Source organism: Notolepis coatsorum (genome assembly GCF_963971535.1).
Source record: "Notolepis coatsorum genome assembly, chromosome: 7".
NCBI classification, from domain to species: Eukaryota; Metazoa; Chordata; class Actinopteri; order Aulopiformes; family Paralepididae; genus Notolepis; species Notolepis coatsorum.
The window spans coordinates 133,467,837-133,488,861 of NC_140171.1; the positions used below are offsets into that span (position 1 = coordinate 133,467,837).

Consider the following 21,025-nt stretch of genomic DNA (forward strand, 5'->3'; position numbering starts at 1 on the left):
TGACAAGTGTCATGTTTAAATGTGCTATACAAATACATTTTATTGATTGATTGATTGATTGATTGATTGATTGATTAATGTTAGTTCTGCCGTGGGTCTGGACGCCTAAATTCTTATCCTAACCCATGTTTGCATGTTTGCGATCTGATTGGCCACTGACGTTTCTGGTCATGTGACATGTGCACCAATCGTGTGATGGCAAGTTCTTTCGACGATTAAGCTTAGGCACTCTTTCGAAGTTGGTTTGTCTTAGAGCATGGCGATAGAACGCCAGCCCTGATTCCAAACTCTAACCTTAACCAACTTCGAAAGAGTCGCCTAAGCTTAACCAGTGATGAACTAGGCGTTAGGTCGTTTGCAGGCTGTTCGACGCGGAAATGGGCAAAGACACAGCTCGTCACGTGATTGGGCGCACATGTCACATGACCAGAAACGTCAGTGGCCAATCAGATCGCAAACATGGGTTAGGATAAGAATAGACGCGGTCTGGACGGCTTCATGCTTTTTTGTTGATTAATCTATCAGTTTGGTTGACCATGACTTTGTTAAGTCAATTAGTAGTTTATTATGCTTTTTTCCTGACCAATGATCAGCACATCTCTGGTAAGCACTAGATATAAAAGAGGACCCTTTGCATGATTGCATGTGGGAAACACAATTTTACAGTAATTTCTTTAGTTGAGGACAGGACAGATGTAGAAAACAGGAGGTCTCTAGTAGAAATGAATGGTGGTAGTGGTCGTGTGTCTGTATGTTTGTGTGAGATGGGGTGTCAAAGGGTGCCAAAAGGTCACCCATAGCCCTGTACAGGTCAGCTGAGGTCAGCTGGGTGACGGCGAGGGAGACTCACAGAGCCAGGGCCGATCCAGAAGTTCTCCTGCCTGATGTACTTCACGCTCTCATAGATGGCTTTATTCTTCAGCACCTACAGGGGGCGACAGAGCTATCGTTGGCACAGAAAAGTTTTACAGGGAAAGGGACTGCAGCTTCCAAGAATAGACCGTAGCACCACTTTCTTATTTTTTATTCATAGCACACTCTTTTTTTTACTGATGAAATAGCTTGATTGAATGTTTCAACAGTGTCTGTCAAAACAGTATAGACACAATGGTATAACAGAAATATGGATTGTCTTCACAAAAGCTAAAATATGTTAGCAATTTAGCATTCTTCTTAGCATCCTTCATATTCAATATCAAGTTTCAAAATGTATTCTTTCATCAAAATTCTAATTTGATGAAGAGCAGTCAGATGCTTTTCTTCCTCTTTTATTTTCCTACTGATGAAAGTAATGTTTATATGTATACTGCATGTATCCTGGAATGCAACAACAAAATAAAAAGGCAAATCAAATAGAAATGATTATATAATTTTTTTTAAATGAAGTATGAAGTGGTAGCAGATGAACTCACCAGATCAGTTGTAGAGTGTTGGGCAAAGCCCACAGGAGCAAAACCGTAGGTGCAGCAGGCCAACAGGGTGATTATTACATGGACGAAGGTGATCCAATAGGTGAAGTAGGGTCTGAAATAAAAGTGCACAGTATTTTGTTAAGAAAAGCTGTTGCTCGACTACCTGACTGAATATTTTATGCGTTTCTGGCATCTGCTGGCCGCAAGCGGTACCACGTCTATGTTTTCAATACATTTCCCATGAGCCTCTTTGCTCTGTTGCCTCCATGTGCTTTCTTATTTTTTTTTAACATGCACTTTTTGCAGAGCAAATTATTGGTTTGGCTGCATATTTGTTTTCCATGGTTTAAAAAAATACCCCATGTTCTGTGTGGGAAGAAACTATTGCGTCTCGTTAATGAACCTTCGGTTCAGTACGCGCAGTGTACCGAACAAATACAACGATACTTTAACCACTAACAGAACACACATGCAGAATTTTTTTCGCATGCCGAACTTCATTCAAAACTCCAAGTTCACCCCCACCCAAAATATAATATATATATGTGAGGAGGAATTGGTGCTAGATTGAGAAGGGGCTGTCTCTCGGAGATCAAATTAATGAAAGTTTACAGCATATGCCGTTCTTCATGTTAAATCAAATATTTCATCGAGTTGCATTACTGTGGGTTTCATGGTTTCACCCGGGGTGCTATGGAACTGTGAATGTGGTACTTGTCGGTGGGCTAAGGGCTGAGCTTGTGTCGATGGAACCGAGAACACAGAGAAAGGTTATTGAACTAGAGCAGCGGTTCTCAAACTTTTTTATACCATGACCCCATTTTATTTAGGATTTCTTTTGGCGCCCCCACACTTAATGTATCGCGTCATTTCAATGTGGAATTAAGGAATATCAAAATAAAAGCACACGTTGTTGAACTTGATCATGCATATTTATTAGAAAATGTTATTACAGCACTATTATCAATACACATTTATAAAACGAGGCATATTTAGCCAAAATATGTTGCCAGAACATTAAAAATGCCAATGTGCGACCCCACTGTCACCTACCCACTTTGGGTCGCGACTAGGGGTGTAACGGTACACAGAAGCCACAGTTCGGTACGTACCTCGGTATTGGGGTCACGGTTCGGTACGAGTTCGGTACAACAGAAAAAAAATATTTATAATAATTTTTTTTTACTATATTATATTTATGATAATAATAATAATTATTATTAAATAGAATAATTTTCTATAGGCTTGCCGTGGTAGTCAGTGATACTGGTGTCATTCTGTGTTCAGGCATCCACTTGCCTACTGCCCCTTTAACAACTTATCCTTGCGCATCCTTAAGTTTCAGTTTCACTTCCAGAGAGAATTAACTTCACGACGAGACTGAATGCTAGAGAACAGATGACATGTTACATACAACAATGGCAGAGGATTATTTGGATTTAAACACAGTGGGGCTCAGATGATCTGTCCGGAAAAGTATGTTTATTTTTTTGTATTTGATTGTGGGGAGAATGTTGATGTGTTTGTTGGCGCGTGTGTGTGTGTCGGCGACGCGTGTGTGTGTCTTTCCATTGGTTTCATTTGGTTAACGTTATTGAGCGAACAAGAAAACGACCCTGCAGCTGTTCCAATGTAAATGTGCCTTTCTCGTGCACTTTCGCCGCTCTGAACTGAAGTCGGAGAGGGAGGGATGCGGAGCGTTTTGAGTCTGTATCCCGACTGTGACGGTGTGCCGCACGCTGTTCTCATGTGCGACTGGTGTGTTTGCGCTGAGGCGTATTCATCGTATGGCGTGCGTACCGCACCGTGATGGCCGTACCGTAAATTCGCGGGACGAATACATGTACCGTTACACCCCTAGTCGCGACCCATCGTTTTAGAAACGCTGAACTAGAGCAATAACACATCCTACCGGATACTCACAGTTCCAGCTAGTTAGGACCAACACAAAGTCAACGACCACGCTCTGTACAAGCCCCGGCATAAACACTGAAACCTACTTCGGGAGCACTGTGAGGAGAGGAATAAACACTGAAACCTACTTTGGGAGCACTGTGAGGAGAGGAATAAACACTGAAACCTACTTTGGGAGCACTGTGAGGAGAGGAATAAACACTGAAACCTACTTTGGGAGCACTGTGAGGAGAACGGGTCAGTGTTTATTTCAGGGCTTGTACAGACTGGAGTGTGGCCCCGTTATTTAACATTTTGTGGCCAACTAGCCTGGTGATGCAGGTATCAAGTATGCAGAATAGCACTGATTGTGTCGAGAAAAGGATTCTACCGATCCAACAACATCAATGATGAATTTGACTGTGCATGCATGTGTGTGTTTGTATGTGTGTGTGCGTGTGTGTGTGTGTGTGTGTGTGTGCATTTGTATGTGTGTGTGTGTGTGTGTGTGTTTGTATGCGTTTGTATGTGTGTGTTTGTATGCATGTGTGCGTTTGTATGTGTGTGTGTGTGTGTTTGTACGTGTTTGTATGTGTGTGTTTGTATGCATGTGTGTGTATGCGTGTGTTTGTATGTGTGTGTGTGTATATGTATATATGTGTGTGTGTGTGTGTGTGTGTGTGTGTGTGTGTGTGTGTGTGTGTGTGTGTGTGTGTGTGTGTGTGTGTGTGTGTGCGTGTGTTTGTATGCATGCATGTGTGTGTGTGTGTGTGTTTGTATGTGTGTGTGTGTGTGTGTGTGTGTGTGTGTGTGTGTGTGTGTGTGTGTGTGTGTGTGTGTGTGTGTGTGTGTGTGTGTGTGTGTGTGTGTGTGTGTGTGTGTATGCATGTGTGTGTATTAGGGCTGTCCCCGACTAAGGATTTGGATGGTCGACTATGATTGGCCAAAATGTGCCGTTAGTCGACTATTGGTAGACTAAAATATATATATATATATATATATATATATATATATATATATATATATATATATATATATATATATATATATATATATATATATATATATAATATTTTTAATATTAAAAATTATAATAATAATAATAATTGTATCATTCCATTTGGGTTGTGGGGGGTGCTTAATGTCTGAAGGAGTCGACTGAAGGCTTCTTGTCCTCTGCAAAAGCATGCAATTGGTCCACTGATGGATACATCTTGATATTTGTCTAGTCTAGTGTGTTCATTAGATGGGTGAAATCCTCTTTCAGTGCCTCTGTGCCTGTTTTCGTAGGCAGTTAGCCTCTGGTATGCGTGCCATTAGCGTTAGCCAAGCTTCTAGGCCTCTTTTCTTTTGGAAAGAATGATAAACAAAAAAACGAAAAAATATATATACCGGTATATATAATAAAAAATTCATAAAAAAATAATATATTCGACTAAGACGTTGGCCAGTCAACTACGGCTCCTTTCGACCGATTAGTCGACTAATCGACTAATAGGGGTCAGCCCTAGTGTGTATATATATTTTTTTTATCCACTTTTTCTCCTTATTTTCTATTTTTCTCCGATTCCAATTTCGTATTGCCAATTCTCCCCTCCCCTGTCTTGAACGTTGCTAGACTATGCCTCCCACTGGTCGGCTGTTGTGAGGATAGAAGCCTTGCATCGCATGTCCCCTCCGGTACACGAGGAGGCAGCCTGTCGGATCTTTTCACCAGACAGCGTGGACTCTCAGTGGCGAGGAGTGACGCGTGGGAGGCTCACGCTGCCCCCGATACTTCCTGACTCTGCTGTACAGGCGTCACCCAACCGACCTGTAGGAGTCGCTGTCCACAACGTCCAATCCCCACCCATTGACTTTCCACCCGCTACCTCTGCCAATTGAGATAGTATGACGACTGGCCCAAGCCGCAGGCAATGCTGACTCGGGGAGTCGAGACCGGAGTCTCTTGCATTGGTGACGAGCGCAATCTCCACTACGCCACCCAGCCGCCATGTGTGTGTGTATATGTGTGTGTATGTGTGTATATGTGTGTGTATATGTGTATATGTGTGTGTATATGTGTATATGTGTATATGTGTATATGTGTGTGTGTGTGTGTGTGTGTGTGTGTGTGTGTGTGTGTGTGTGTGTGTGTGTGTGTGTGTGTGTGTGTGTGTGTGAACTAATAACACAGGTGTGCGTTCATGTCTCCGACCTGTGAAGGTGGATGTCCTCCAGCTGTTTCTGGACGTTGCTGCTGAGGCTGCGTCGATACTGCCGGTTCAGCCACTTGCCGACCACACCGATGCCGTACTGATGCTTCCGTTTGTCGAAGGCAAAGTGCTTGACCTGGGACGCGATGCGCCGGCCACGGCGTGGCTGGCTCTTCTCAGGCAGGACCACCGGCGTCCGGGGAGTTCGAGATGCTGCTATGTCCTTTCTGGGAGGGGGGAGGAGGGCAAAAGAAGATAAATGAAATGAACGAGTGAATAAAGTGTTTGGATAAAGAGGAGGGAGACATGATGACATTATGGAGAAGGGTGGAAAGAAATAAAGAAAGAAAGAAAGAAAGAAAGAAAGAAAGAAAGAAAGAAAGAAAGAAAGAAAGAAAGAAAGAAAGAAAGAAAGAAAGAAAGAAAGAAAGAAAGAAAGAAAGAAAGAAAGAAAGAAAGAAATGACAGTTTATCCTTCAAGGCATCTGGTTTGACTCACAGGTGCTGAAAGGGATGGTCTGGCTGCTCGGTGGGGGCGAAGGAGGCAGACATCGGGGGAGACTCAAACACATCATCTGCCATGGAGTACAACTCCTCATGGGCATCCAACTGTAGGGGGAGACAGAGAGAGAGAAGAGGAGAAGGAGGAGGAGGAGGTAGAGATCAGGAGTTGGTACACTGGCATCATATTTCTTCCAAGAGGCCTCCTTTCTCATTTTGTAGAAGGTCCAAAAGGCATCATGACATCAACCTCCACTGCTGTCCTACAAAGGCATTGCTGTTTGCAGTCGTTTGGCAGTACTGATATAGTATTATAGTACATACACATGTAGGCTACTCTGCCATACCCACATTAACCCTTTGTCATGTGGCAGTGAAAAGGTTAACCTTCTGTATTGTCGCAGTGAAAGGGTTAACCCTTTTGGTAGTGTGGCAGTGAAAGGGTTAAACATTACACCGTTCTCACTGCACTCGTGTCAGCATGTACCTATATTAGGAATTCCTGTGTCTCTGGACCAGGTTTTATATATATCTCTTAGCTCTTATTTCATCATACTTTATATTATTAGTATTTTCTACTTCTTATCGTCTTGCTGTGTAGTTCTGTTATTGTTTTCCCCGCTATCCTGGAGAATCCCTCCCACCTCCTCTATGAGGAGCTAGCCAAGATGAGGAGCATGTTCAGCCACAGACGCATGCCCCCCCAGACACTCCACTAACCGCCTCGGCCAGTCCTTCGTACCAGCGGCCATCAGGCTCCACAACAGTGGGCAGGGGCCGCGGCCGAAGAACTAACAGCAGCAGAACTCGAGAACTACAAGGAATGTCTGATCACTGAGTGACTCTCCACCTAACCTGCAGACTAAACATATAACATATAATGTATAGCATGGCAGTTAGGGTACCTTATGTATACTGCACCTTGTTTACTGTTTACTTTACTTACTCATCATAGTACAGTATATATTCAGATTCTAAGTGTTAATGACTATATTTATTGTAACGTATAATATAACTGATAGGGCATACAGACCCTCATCTGCACCTTTGATTACACCGTTTACTTGCTCACATTCTTATATTCAGAGTTAATTATATTGTTTACACTGCTTCAACTTTGATACTCATCATGTATCTCAGAGCTCCACCATAAAAAACCTCGTAGTCATGTTTGATTCCTCCCTCTCATTTAATTTCACCAAAATTGCCTTCTTCCATCTTCGTAATATCGCAAAAATTCGCCCCATTTTAACTCTGGCTGATGCTGAAACCCTAATTCATGCTTTTGTCTCATCACGTCTAGACTACTGTAATGCACTTTTTCAGGCCTACCTAATTCAAGCATCAAAAATCTTCAACTCGTGCAAAATGCGGCTGCACGGATACTAACTAAAACTAGAAAATGTGATCACATCACACCAGTTTTGTCCGCCTTACACTGGCTTCCTATTCAAGCCAGATCTGACTTTAAAGTGCTACTCCTCACCTACAAAATTTGAAATGGGCTCACACCGCTCAATCTATCTGATCTCATCTCTCGATACTCGCCCGCTCGTGCTCTGCGCTCACAAAATGCGGGGCTTCTATCGATTCCTAGGGTTAAAAAGAAATCCGCCGGCCACAGAGCCTTTGTCTACCGCGCTCCCTACTTGTGGAACAAATTACCTGCCGTCGTCAGGGGCGCCTGCTCTGTCGAAGCTTTTAAATCCCTGCTTAAGACCCATCTTTTCTCTCTCTCCTTCAACCTACCCTGATCTCACCTGGTCGGGGACTGACCCTTAGATTAATCTGTCTAGTTTAGTTAGGATGTCTATTTGCTCCCATGTCTGCAGAAAAGCAGAACCTTTTTAACCTCTGGCTCCGTCTCAACCGGTCCCATGGAACAACTTCATACCGCCTTCGGTCTGGCCTGCAGTGCTGAACCTTACCTGCTCCGCCCTGACCAATTCTGAGTGGCTTCTCCTGCCCCCCGGGGCATACGGCCCTGAGCTATTGTCTTGTATCTCATCCTGTATCCATACGCTTGCAGTAGTTCTATCTATTACTCAATTTCACAATTTTCTTATATACTATGATTCTACTGTCAACATGTATGCATATGCTCACTACATGTATTTATTGCTCCATCTCCGCCCACTACCAGGGTTCGAAATTAACGGGGGCTCGGGGCAAAATGCCCTTGAAAATGGACAAAATGTGCGCGGTTGCACTGTTCGTCCACACGCAACCGGGTTTTTGGAACACTGCAACAGAGTCCAGGGTGAAGTTTTGCGCGCATCCCGGTTGCAGTGGTTGCGTGTGGACATGTAACCGAGGTTATTTCCAGTGTTTACAGCAGAGCTGTCCCAAGTAGCTGCGGCTACCAACTAAGCTCATGTGTTGTCAAGTTATTGTTATAAGGAACCCAGTCCAAACTACAACAGTCTGCATCCCCTTAACACATTAATTGCCAATAACGAGTATACTCGTTATTGGCCGCCATGCGTTGAGTGCCAACAACAATTAAAGTCGTTGTTATGATCGTTATTTCTTTTATTCGCTATTGGCATTCATAATTCATCCAGGAAGCCACTGGGAGCCAGCTGGACCCTGTCTGATATCGCAACGCCTCAATACCGCCGCCTGGTGGATTTCGGGCGAGTTACACTCCACTCTAAACCGGAAGTGGCGCTCGGTGCATCGGGGGAAAAGCTCCGCCAGAGATATGTTGTTACGTGGATCAATATACACACCTCAAGTGCATTGGATCGCTTTCGAGACGCAAGAATCAATATGCTTTCGGCGTTTATTGCGTCATACAAACGAAAAATGGATCTAGCAGATCGACGTCAAATAATTGGAATTTTTTTTCTCCAGACGCATCGGCCACAGGTAAGAGGAATCTAACGTTATTTCCAGCTCGATTGTCCATTTATTTCATTGCAATCTGTCCGATCAACGTATGGTGTCTTACTAAAGAAAGCCGTTAGTGACAATCAAGGAATCATAAACGACCCCCCCCCCCCTTTCCTTTATGCATGATGGAGCATAATATATAGCGATGATATGCATTTGACATTTTTTATATAGCGTGTATAGGGACGAAACGCCAATGTATAATATGCGTCGGGGCCTATAATGCGCGTTCTAGGATTACTGCTATACAGTCTAAAAACATACTTATATTCTCGATGGTACTAACACGACAATGTATGAATGGAGAAATATAACGTTCCCACATCCGGAACGATAGATACCCGATGTTGAATGGGCCGTAGTAATGTCGATATAGCTATAATATTAAAAAAGTTATAGCCATGCAAAGAAGGTGAGCCACTCCATAGGGTTACAGCACTGGCAAAGAGTGGTAAAGATGGGCATACTGCATGGCACCCAATGTGTTAACAATTGTTTGTATTGAGCCGTATTGTATTGTACCCATTCTGCAATCTGTTAAATAACGTTTTCATCCATTTATTCTACTAGCGTTAACGTTGCTATGTTAATGTACGCTAGTCTCAATGCTAACTAAATGGAAAATGCCAATCACATTAGCATGTAGCTAACAACATCAGAGATCTTTTTGTGAGACTAAACTCTCCGCTCTTGGTGGTAAATTGTGTTGATGTTGGTTTTGTTTCATCAACAAATGAGGCAGAACACACAGTGAATGTATCCTTTTTTGTTTATTGCACTTTGTTTCTTGCTGAAAAATAAATGCTATGTTGCTAATGGCTCACGCAAGGTATTTAAAGATGGTGGGTTTCTGATTTTGAGCAGGACGTGGAGTGACTCGTTCAACCCTTCTGATTGGTTGAAAATGGCCTTCATGTTTGAGCTACATCGCCACCTACTGCTTTGGCATTGTACTACATGTATATACATCACTGTGCAGAATTTAAACCAGTCGTGTAGACAAATTTTTTTTTGTTAAAAAAAAATAAAAACTGTGTCAAAAATACCCGTGATCGTGTGGACTGGGCCTGAGTATCCGGAGCGGAGGGAGCGGGTGGAGGTCGGGGGAGAGACGAGTTCCTTTAGATAGGATGGGGCGTTGCTGTGGATGCACTGATGGGTGAGGAGGGAGACCTTGATTTTTATCTCCCCCACCCCGCTAGAGGAGGCGTGTGCTGACCTTGCTGAAGAAGAGTGACTCGGAGGTGTCTGCCGAGTCCACCGTGTCTTCGTCCATCCAGCTGGGCCTGGCGAAGCTCCTCCTGGGGTAGCTACGCCCCGTCTGAGAGCCAGCGAGGCCGCTACGCCCCTGGGGATGCACCGCCGCAAACACAAACAAAAGGTTAGCCGGAGAGAGAGCCCACACCAGGGTCCCCACAGACATTGCAAAATGAAATTCAAGGACTTTTTCATTTTCAAGGATGTCACTCGAAGGATACAGTTCACTTTTAAATCTTGGCCTGCTTGGCAGCTAGAGCCAGCTAGAGCATCACACGTGAAGAAATGAGGAAAAGCAGTTGGAGTGCACAAGACAGCGTCTTGTCAGATTTGATTAAAACAGAAAAAATAATTACGATTTCTTGATTCAGAACAATTTGATCATGGATGAACAAAACATTCAACGCGAATGGTTGATTTGAATTTCAAGGACTTTTTAAGCACCTTGTTACAAAATGTGATGTTTTCAAGGAGTTCCAGGCCTTAATCTTTTTTTTTTTTTTTTTTTTGTTCAATGGCTGCATTTATATAGCGCTTTTATCCAAATCGCTTTACAATTTTGTTCCTCACATTTTTACCCATTCATTCACACACCGACGGCGGAGGCAGCCATGCAAGGTGCCAACCTGCACATCTGGAGCAATTAGGGGTTAAGTGTCTTGCTCAAGGACACATCGACATGCTGCCCGGGAGGAGCGGGAATCAAACCGGGAACCTTCCGACTACCAGACGACTGCTCTACCTCCTGAGCCACTGTCGCCCCTTAAAGCACTTCAAGGTCCTGACACACACACTAATTTGTACACAGATCTCTTCTTACAAATGTCCCAATATCCAGAGGGTAAATGATCCAAATGGTAACATGCGGGTTGGCGGGCAGGTAAATGGTTTTCCACTACATTTCCCCTCAAGTCTGTATCAATAAATGATCACATTGTAACATTTGAGCAAACAAATAAAGGGTGCTGCCATCCCCTTTCCTCTCTCTACCCCCCCCCCCCCCCCCCCCCCCCCCCAAACGCACACCAGTACCCCACCTACCCTCAGTATGTTGGATGCAGCACGGATGCTCATACGGGCTACCGACTCCCTCTTGCGCGGGGGCAGGCGGGCGTAGCCGGAGCGCTGGCTGGTGTAGGAAGAGAGGGAGGCGAACCCCGGGGTGACTGGACCCACCGGCGCGGTGTGGGGGGTCCGAGGAGGACGCCCCTCCGTCTCATCGGGGTAGCGGAAAGCTCGCCCCCTTGCCAGGGGGTCCACGATCTAGGAGAAAGAAAGGGGATGGAAAGAGAGATGGATAGAGATAGATACATGTGTAAGAAAGATGGACAATTCACACAATACTCAAAACGGACAAAACAACTCTTAACTATCCTGATGCTCACTATCACTGGCAGAAAGACGGGGATTCTTCTCATAGAGCGAAACAGACTAGAAGACAGAAACACATCAGTCATTCACACAACTCATCTCTGCTGCCTGAAATATAGATGACAGCTCTACGCTAAGCCCTGCTGACGTGACAACAGGGACACATTTAGGGAGGTGTGTGTGTATGTATAAGGTGCCATGAGAACATCTAGGAGATAGTTGTGAAAGTCTTACCAGAAGCCCTCCACAGCGCATAAGAGCTGACAGAGACAAAAGCACAGAGAGAAATAGACCAAGAGGAGAAGAGAGAGAGAGAGAAATGGAAAAAGAGGATGTACTGTAGGTGAAAGTAATGTGATGAAGGCAAGGCCAAAAACAGTAGCAACAGCCAGGAGACAAAGAGAGAGAGAAAAGAAGAGAAAGAAAGAGAGAGAGAGACAAAATGGTGGGCGGGGTGAGAGGTGGAGGAGTGAGAGGAGTGACCGGTTCATCATCTTGATAGAAATCGGTGGTTTTTCAATGTATGTGATGTATAGATTGGGGGGAGATGACCGCATCTAAAGGGGCCAGGTCAGAGAGATCGAAATGTGCATGGCTTGCCTTAGCAGAGAGTGGTGGAAGAGGTGGTTCAGAGCGAGCAGGGTATTAGTGTGAGCACCACACTGAGCAGAGCCGAATGTTGACATTCCGATCTAGAACACAACAAGCTGATACCGGCACGGAGCGAGGGAGAGGGGTGACATCCTTAATGAAACAGTCATGAAATCTTTAGAATGTGTGTCGAAAGGTTAAACACGGTTGTCATGGCAGCGGCTTGTCATGGCAGCGGCACCTGACAACCAGAAGAGGGGCGGGCCGTCGTTGCTATGACAGAGATCCTATAAAGCTGACAGTGGTTCCGGGTAGGGGCAGACTACAATCTGACGGAGACTAATCAGACCAAAGGAACGAATCCCACAGGAGGGGAGAAACCATCAGACTCTCATCCCTCTCACTCTCGCCGGTGGGGGGGGGAATGACACATCATCACTAGCTTCGGCTAACACAAGGGGGGTTTCGGCTAACGACAGGCCTGAGCCACTATTGGACTGATAGCAATGACAATACAATATGATAACATCGGAGATGAGGTTTCTGTTTATATCAATAAACAACGCTTTTTCAAGAAAGGTATGCTGTCTGAGGGTCGCATTCTTATGGAGGTGGAGAATTATTATGGTTGCGGGTTGCACTAACGGGGAATGATAAGGATTGTATCAGCCAGTGTATGAGACGTCGGAGAGATAAAACACAACGCAGATGGGGAGATGATTACACAAGCCAAACAGATGAAGACGTGATACTGGCCGATTGATCAGAATCTAACAATCTGGAGCACAGATGCTCCCTCTGCCATCATGTCACCATCTACATTACATTATTCATGTCATCTCATCTCTTTGTCTATTCTCTCTCTCTAACTTTTGTCAGCTGGTTCTCTCAATGCCATGTGGTAAAAAAAGAAGAAAAAGAATAGAAGGATGCAAGAGGAGGTTTCAATGACAACTACTGTTAAGTGACATTTTTTGGAATGAGAACCATGTAGACTGAAACTAGGTTAAATCGCGAAATAAGGATGTGATTTAACCGTTGAGTCAAAACAGTTGTGTTTTGAGAACATTTGGAAAGTTCTAATAAAGTTAGTTAGTTAGTTATAATTGTTATGTAATGTTATAATGAATTTAGACTCCAGTAGAAATGTTCAATCAAAATGACTGCAGGTATCTGTATTGGGGAAATTAGGCATTTTATCTGCCATGATTCATTGTTGGAATTGACATAGGTTGCCTATGATTATTACCAACTGCCGTCAGCAGATTGTCTGTTCTACGCAGTATGTCTGCAGATACCTATACCATAAGCATCTGGTGTGACATCAAATGTTCAAAGATGTAAACCTTGTTTCAGATGTTAGTAGATAGTAAAATGTTGGCAATTCTGAGCTTATTCTTTGAGTCAGTATCAAGTGTTATACCTTTTATGATTCAGGGTAACCTGCCCTTTATTTCTGGTGCAGTGTAAAGCCACTAGGGCTGACCCCTATGAGCCGTAGTCGACTGGCCAACCTCTTAGTCGAATATATATTAAAAAAAAATATATCATTTTATTATTCCTTTTTTTTTATCATTCTTTCCAAAAGAAAAGAGGCCTAGAAGCGTGGCTAACGCTAATAGCACGCATACCAGAGGCTAACTGCCTACAAAAACAGGCACAGAGGCACTGAATGAGGATTTCACCCATCTAATGAACACACTAGACCAGGGGCCAGCAATAGGCGGCCCGCGGGCCGACATTGGCCCGCCAGCAATAATTTCTGGCCTGTCAGATTATTTTGAGAATATGATATTTATTTTACACGCGGGAAATATTCACTCGGGACGCCAGGGTGTCTTTGTGAAGCTGTATCTACCGGTAGTCATCAAAAGCATGTCTGTCACTATAGGCAATTGAAATGCTAGAAATGGTCACGTGGACTGGGGGAACCAATGGAATAGTCCCACCGGGCCGCGTGTATATTTCCCTAACGCACTTTCACTTCCGCGTTCGAGATGCGAGCGAGTAACAAAATGTGTTAAAAAAACAAAACAAACATCTTTGGATAGCTTCTTTGCTACGGGGAAATATAACGCTTCTTTTAATAAACAGGAGCCATACTTAAAATACAGGTTTATTGCAACAGGTCAGTGATTCTTGCGTGCCGAGCCGACGTCCTCTCTGCATAATATGTGGCGACAACAACAACAACAACGAGGCAATGATGACAACTGTGTTCAAGTTGGCAGATAAAGTAGCTGCATTCAACGCCAATCTGGAATTGGAGGGCGGTGAGTGGATATTTGACATGTTTCAAACATTAGCAGGGATTTTGGAGGACTGAACAACAAACAAGGTATGGGGAGTCGTGTTTTCATGCATTCTGATCTGTTCATCACCCGCCGCGGTGATCTGCAACAGCTGATCTGCTGTTCATGAATGAATGAATGAAAACTTTATTTAACAGATTGCAGAATGGGTACAATACAGTACGGCGCAATACACACAATTGTTAACACTTTGAGTGCCGGGACACGTCTTCTCACGTCTTTGCTGGCCATGCTAAAGTTGCCGGGGGACGCTGTACAGCGTCCTTATATCAATATTTCAAAAATCTGCGATCGGATTCATAATGTCCCTCCGCTGGCCTGAGATCCACCAGCAGGACCCACTGAGCTCTCTGGCGGTTCAGGAGCGCCATCTGGTGGCCGATCGGCGCAACCGCTTAACAGGAAGCGCAGTAGAGGTTTTGCTGGTCGGCCATATTACTTCCGGGCACTCGGTATAGGTTCCGGCACTCTAGCTCGTCACACTACATAGCGATCGATTGCCAATAACTCGATAAACAACATGATTTGGACGTATATACCATTATACAAGCTGGAGATGGACCGGGTAATAATATATCCCATAATGATAAAATTTCTACTCGACGATGATCGCCCAACGGCGCGCGGAGACTGGGGTGAGTTTCAGTGTGTAACGTTACCGTCTTCGATAATAACTGATATTATCAACATTTGACCCACATTAGATGATTGGTATAACGCTGCCCACGGAATTATAAACGCCCCCTCGCCCATCCGGTCAACATCAGATGACGTGTAGTAACTTCTAGAAGTACGTCTAGTTGGAATTTTTTATATCGCGCTGATTGCCATCAAACTGTATTTCATCATCAATATAATGCATTTGGGGCTATATATCACGTTCTGGAGAAAGCTGCAGAAAGAGATGAAAACATACTTATACATTAGACCATACTTTACTATGAATATGTGAATGAAAAAGTTTAACGTTGCTACACAATGAACAATACATATAGGACTTTGAATGGGCCCTAATAATGGCAATGTAGCAATAGAATTTAAAAAGTTATAGCCCTGCAAAGAAGGGGACTTTCTCCATAGACAAATAGCGCTGGCAATCTATGGTATATCATTAATTTAACCTTAGGCAACCAAAGTGTTAAGGGGATGCAGACCAGAGAAAAACGTTTGTCTTGTTTACATCAGGGTCTCCCATTTGCGAGTGCTCGCTTATGCCTGTTTTTTACTGTTGTGAAGCACTGTGAACTGCAACCTCTGTATGAAAAGTGCTATACAAATAAAGTTATTATTATTATAATTATTATTATTATTATTAAGTGTATGCACCCGCCGCGGTGCTGCATTTTTCACTATCAGTATATTAAATTAGCCATTGTTTTTGATCCTGGCCCGCCAAGCAAAAACTTGGGGAAAATCTGGCCCGTGGCCAGACCTAATTGCCGACCCCTGCACTAGACTAGACAAATATCAAGGTGTATCCATCAGTGGACCAATTGCATGCTTTTGCAGAGGACAAGAAGCCTTCAGTCGACTCCTTCAGACATTAAGCACCCCCCACAGCCCAAATGGAATGATTAAAAAAAATTATAAAAATGTTTAATTACAAATATTATACCTTTTTTTTTATTATTATTATAATTTTTTAAGTCAACCAATAGTCGACTAACGGCAAATTTTGGCCAATCATAGTCGACCATCCAAATCCTTAGTCGGGGACAGCCCTAAAAGCCACCATCATACATTACCTTTAGTTTACCAAGGAATTATAGTTTTTTCAACATATAAAGTTATATTTAGGTGTTTTGAATCTCCATGTGAAATTGGGTGCAAATATTCCTTTTCCTCATGACAGCTATTTCACTGAGAACAGGACGTAATGCAGTTGGTGTGAAGTAGGCCTGTCCCGACTAAGGATTTGTATAGTCGAATTTGATTGGCCAAAATTTGCAGATAGTCGATTGGTAGTCGACTATATATATATATTTTTTATCATTCCATTTGGGCTGTGGGGGGTGCTTAATGTCTGAAGGAGTCGACTGAAGGCTTCTTGTCCTCTGCGAAAGCATGCAATTGGTCCACTGATAGATACATCTTGATATTTGTCTAGTGTGTTCATTAGACAGGGGAAATCCTCTTTCAGTGCCTCTGTGCCAGTTTTCTTGGGCAGTTAGCCTCTCCGGTATGCGCGTCATTAGCGTTAGCCACGCTTCTAGGCAGGCACGTTGGAAGGGGGGTGCGGGGGGTGCTGCAGCCCCCCCCCCCCCCCTCAGTTATTGCAAAGATTTTTTTTTTTTTTTTTTTTATGACAGTATTTATATATTTGTATATTATATACTGTAACTGTATACCTGTAACACTGTATATTATAAGTTTATCCTGCTCAAAGCACTTCACCATTTTAATATTGTAGCCATTCTCCAATCTGTTAAATAAAGTTTTCATTCATTCATTACACTACTGTACGTACACAATCATACGTGTAAAACCGACAAGATTGCAGCAGAGTAGATTTTCGAGTGATGACAGACTGTCACAGACTGATTGAATGACAGGTGAAACAACTAATTGTATTCACCTCCCGTCTCCCGCCCTTCCCACGCGCCACAGACCACTGAGCTACTGTGATACAGTGCTTGCGCAGTCAGTCGATTTTAGCTAGTAGTCAGACTTTGCTAGCACAGAATGTCTCACTCGCAGAAAAGAAAAATATCAGATTTATTTTCGAAACGTCCCGCCGGTCCCAGTGACAGTCCCACTAAATCTGATAAACGTCAGAGAGAGACAGCATCAGGTATTGAAGAGTTAACTGAGTCTGTTCCCCTATACCCCCCCTCGGGCGCCATGGGCTTCCACTGAGGGGTGATGCAAATAGGGATGGGGTGTTATGGCAGCTCATGATGGAAAGAGTGCGCACAGAGTCTGATCCAGAGTTGAAGAATTGGCTCCAAAAGAGAGACAACTGGATGTCCAACAACATCCAAAACGAAATCTTACAGCTGTTTGTCCATGATATTCAGCGACAAATTAGAGGCAAAGCATCCAAAAGCCCATTCTTTGGCTTGAGCGCTGACGGAACCACTGATGTCACTCACTGGAAAAGAACAATTCTCGTGTAATATACAGTTCGCCGATGACAACTTGGAAGCTCAGAACTTCTTTTGGGGTTTTTACAATGCCCGGCCCAGACACAACAGCCGAGACGCTGTTTTTGTGTATAAAATACTTTTACGCCTAGACCTGCCCATGGAGGCTGATAGGATACTGTTTTGACGGGGCCAGCAATAATATATATATTTTTTTATAAATGGCAATGTATGGTTGAAACATGCAAACGTTCAAACGCACACACACTAATAAGCACTGTAGGCTTTTAACCAGGGCCGGACTGGGGAAATTTTTTATTTGAAGTCTTTATTTCGAACATGCAATGAATACAACAAACAATAACAAAAAAGAAAAACAACTCAATCTGCATGTTCGAAAAGGAGTAGGAAGAAGTATACACTTATTTAATCCTACCCCTTTTCCACTACTCAAATCATTCAGGCCAGGAAATATAGTGCAAAATATAGCCCCAGTCAGGCCACTTTTTAAGCAGGGGGTCTGGGGGTCCCCCACCAGGATTTTTTTTGTTACAAAGACTTCATTTCCTGCATTCTGGTGCAGGACTTTTTTTATTTGTACCCTTTAAATGCCAGATAGTTCTCCAACTTGTGTGAGTTGCAGTGATCTCCTGGTTGTTCCCCACCTAGGTTATCTAACTATTGCGCTGGTGCAACTAGAAACACTGGCCTGGCCGCGTGTAGCTTATTAACAGCGGAAGAGTGCGTTGCGTGCCTCCGCGTTTTCTCTGATTGGCCATGACGCCCATGTGACCGCGGCAGCGCGAGAGAGCTGCAGCGCGGAAATAGGCTGTCTATTGCCATTCTCTAAGACAAACTCTAACCTTAACCAGCTCCTTAACAGCGCCTAAACTTAACCCTTCTAACCTTAACCAACTCCGAAACAATGCCTAACCTTAACCATAACCAACTCCGAAACAATGCTTAAAGTTAACATGCCTAAACTTAATCTGCGAAAGAATGCACGTATAAAAAAAAAAGAAAAAAAAAAAAAAAAATTAAGGGAATCGAACTAACTTGTCACCAACGGACCGGAGGATCCACAGCACGGCAGCGCTGCCAGTTGAGCTAAGCGTCGAATGAAAATCATCTGGGATTACGGCTACATAATGCTGCAAGCTCTGCCGCTCCGCTCTGTGGCTGTCGCAGCCAATCAGGGAAAACGCGGAAGCACTCGGCAGCACTCTTCCGCTGTTAATAAGCTATAGGCGTCCCGGCCTGCTTCTAAATTCAGTGGCCTGACTGCAAAAAAAATAAAAAATCCCCCCCCCCCCCCCCCCCCCCCGCGGCGGCTCAAAGGCCGGACCCCCTACCGATTTAAAGTTCCAACGTGCCTGCTTCGAGGCCTCTTTGCTTTTGTAATGTATGATCAGAATTTTTTTTTGTGCATTCGACTAACAGGTTGGCAGTAGACTACGGCTCCTTTCGATGGATTAGTCGACTATTCGACTAGTCGAGGTCAGCCCTAGTGTGAAGGCATACCTTTGGCATCTTGTGTGCGGCCGGTGACTCGGTGCACAGGTCCATGCTGCCGGCCGTGTCCGGCTCCCTGTACTGGGGCTTGAGTTTGCCATATCGCTGGCTGCAGTGGCGCAGGCTCTTCTTCTGCCACACCTGCTGCTTGGTGTCATAGTCCTCCCCCACTCCAAACCACTGGGCTGTGTTTCTACGGGGGGGGGGGGGGGGGGGGGCAATAAAGCGTGTTGAGCGCAGGGTTCCCACAGACATTGCCAAGTAATTTTCAAGGATGTCACTCGAGGGATACAATTCACAGTTTTTTTAAGCATCTTCTTGGATCACTTTACATTTTTTTAGTGAAGGCAAGATCTACCTATTGAAGCGTTGAGAGAAAAAGACAGCCAAGATTGTACTTTAAACGAAATTACTTTTATTTGCCTGTATTCTAATTACATGCAATTAGGGATGTCCGATATTATCGGCCTACCGATATTATCGGCCGATATCGGCATTAAAATGTGATATCGGAAAATATCGGTATCGGTTTTCAAGAAAAGAAATATTAAAAATTATTTATATAACTATAACCTTTATTTACCCAGGCAAGCAAGTAAGAACAAATTCTGATTTTATTTATTGTTAAAAGTATGCATAATGTTGTGTTAATTACCTGAAATTATTCAATTTTTTGGGGGGGGAAACCCTGCATATATCGGTTTTGATTGATTGATTGATTGAAAAGTTTATTAACAGATTGCAGAATGGGTACAGTACAGTACAGCTCAATACATACAATTGTTAAGGGGATGCAGACCAGAGAAAGACTTTAGTCTTGTTTACATCAGGGTCCCCCATTTTCAATTCATCATAACATATATGACATACATGACATACAGATAGACAGTACTGCTACATCTATACATTTATGACATATCAGATTTGCAAATACAGTACTGTTTGTGATACAAAAGTGTCCAGAAAAGGAGTGTATATACATTTGGCATAGAAACTGTACATTGGAGGAGGTTGGTTGGGTGGGGTGGGGTGGGGTTGGGTGGGTTGGGTGAGGGCTGTACATTGGAGGTGGGGGGGGGGGGGGTTGGGAAGGGGACACACACACATTTTACACTGTACATTGGAATATTGACAAAGCCTTACTTTGTCATTTACTGTACAACTAGGTTAGGACATTTGTAGGGGCCAGTTTCGAATTGCAGTCTCACGTAGGTGTTTTTTGAGAGTGTTTTTGAAAGTGGGTAGTGATTCACATTCCTTTACAGCTTTAGGCAGGGCGTTCCACATTGATGTGGCATAATTGCGAAACGTGTTTAGTCCCTTGTTTGAGCCGAATCTGGGTTTTACATGATTTGTGGAGCTCCCTCTGGTGTTGTGATCGTGGTATTCACTGACCTTTGGGAAGTATTTTGACATGTACATGGGTACCTTGGTCGCGTAGTGTATCTTGTAGACCAGGCCCATTGCAAGTTGCTGTACTCTGTCGTCTACTCTAAGCCATCCTAGGTTGTCAAAGTGGGCAGGGGTGAGGTGGGTTCTAGGAGTCAGGTCAAGTACGCAGCGGCCCGCCTGATCTCAAACCTACCGAAGTCGGCCCATGTCACCCCACTTCTTAGGGACCTGCACTGGCTCCCCATTGCTGCACGAATCCGCTTCAAGGCCCTCGACCTAGCATACCGTGCGGCAAAGGGAACCGCTCCCGCCTACCTCCGGTCAATGGTCTCTAACTACACACCCTCAAGACCCCTACGCTCTGCATCTTCTGGCCGCCTCAGACCTACTCCTATCCAAGCTCCGGGAGGGTCATCAAAGAGAAGTCGCCTATTCTCAGTCCTTGCCCCACAATGGTGGAATGAACTACCCACCCCAGTTAGGACAGCCGAATCACGTCCAATCTTTCGCCGTCGACTAAAGACGCACTTCTTCAACCATTATCTGAATTAAAAAAAAAAAAAAAAAAAAAAAAAAAAAAAAAAAAAAAATCTAACCCTAACTAACCGTAC

The 21,025-nt window shown here is 43.9% G+C and overlaps 1 protein-coding gene across 1 annotated transcript in view; it reads right to left on the reverse strand.

The window, feature by feature from the left end:
* Window positions 1-21,025, reverse strand: part of LOC311232229 (inactive rhomboid protein 2-like) — a 142,733-nt gene that overhangs the window by 44,242 nt on the left and 77,466 nt on the right. The window contains exons 5-11 of the mRNA XM_084318958.1: window positions 19,032-19,215; window positions 11,195-11,416; window positions 10,116-10,244; window positions 6,000-6,109; window positions 5,503-5,727; window positions 1,413-1,524; window positions 851-925 (exon numbers count right to left, since the gene is read on the reverse strand). Coding sequence (XP_084175084.1) covers window positions 851-925; window positions 1,413-1,524; window positions 5,503-5,727; window positions 6,000-6,109; window positions 10,116-10,244; window positions 11,195-11,416; window positions 19,032-19,215 — 1,057 coding nt within the window. The remainder of the gene's footprint in view (window positions 1-850; window positions 926-1,412; window positions 1,525-5,502; window positions 5,728-5,999; window positions 6,110-10,115; window positions 10,245-11,194; window positions 11,417-19,031; window positions 19,216-21,025) is intronic.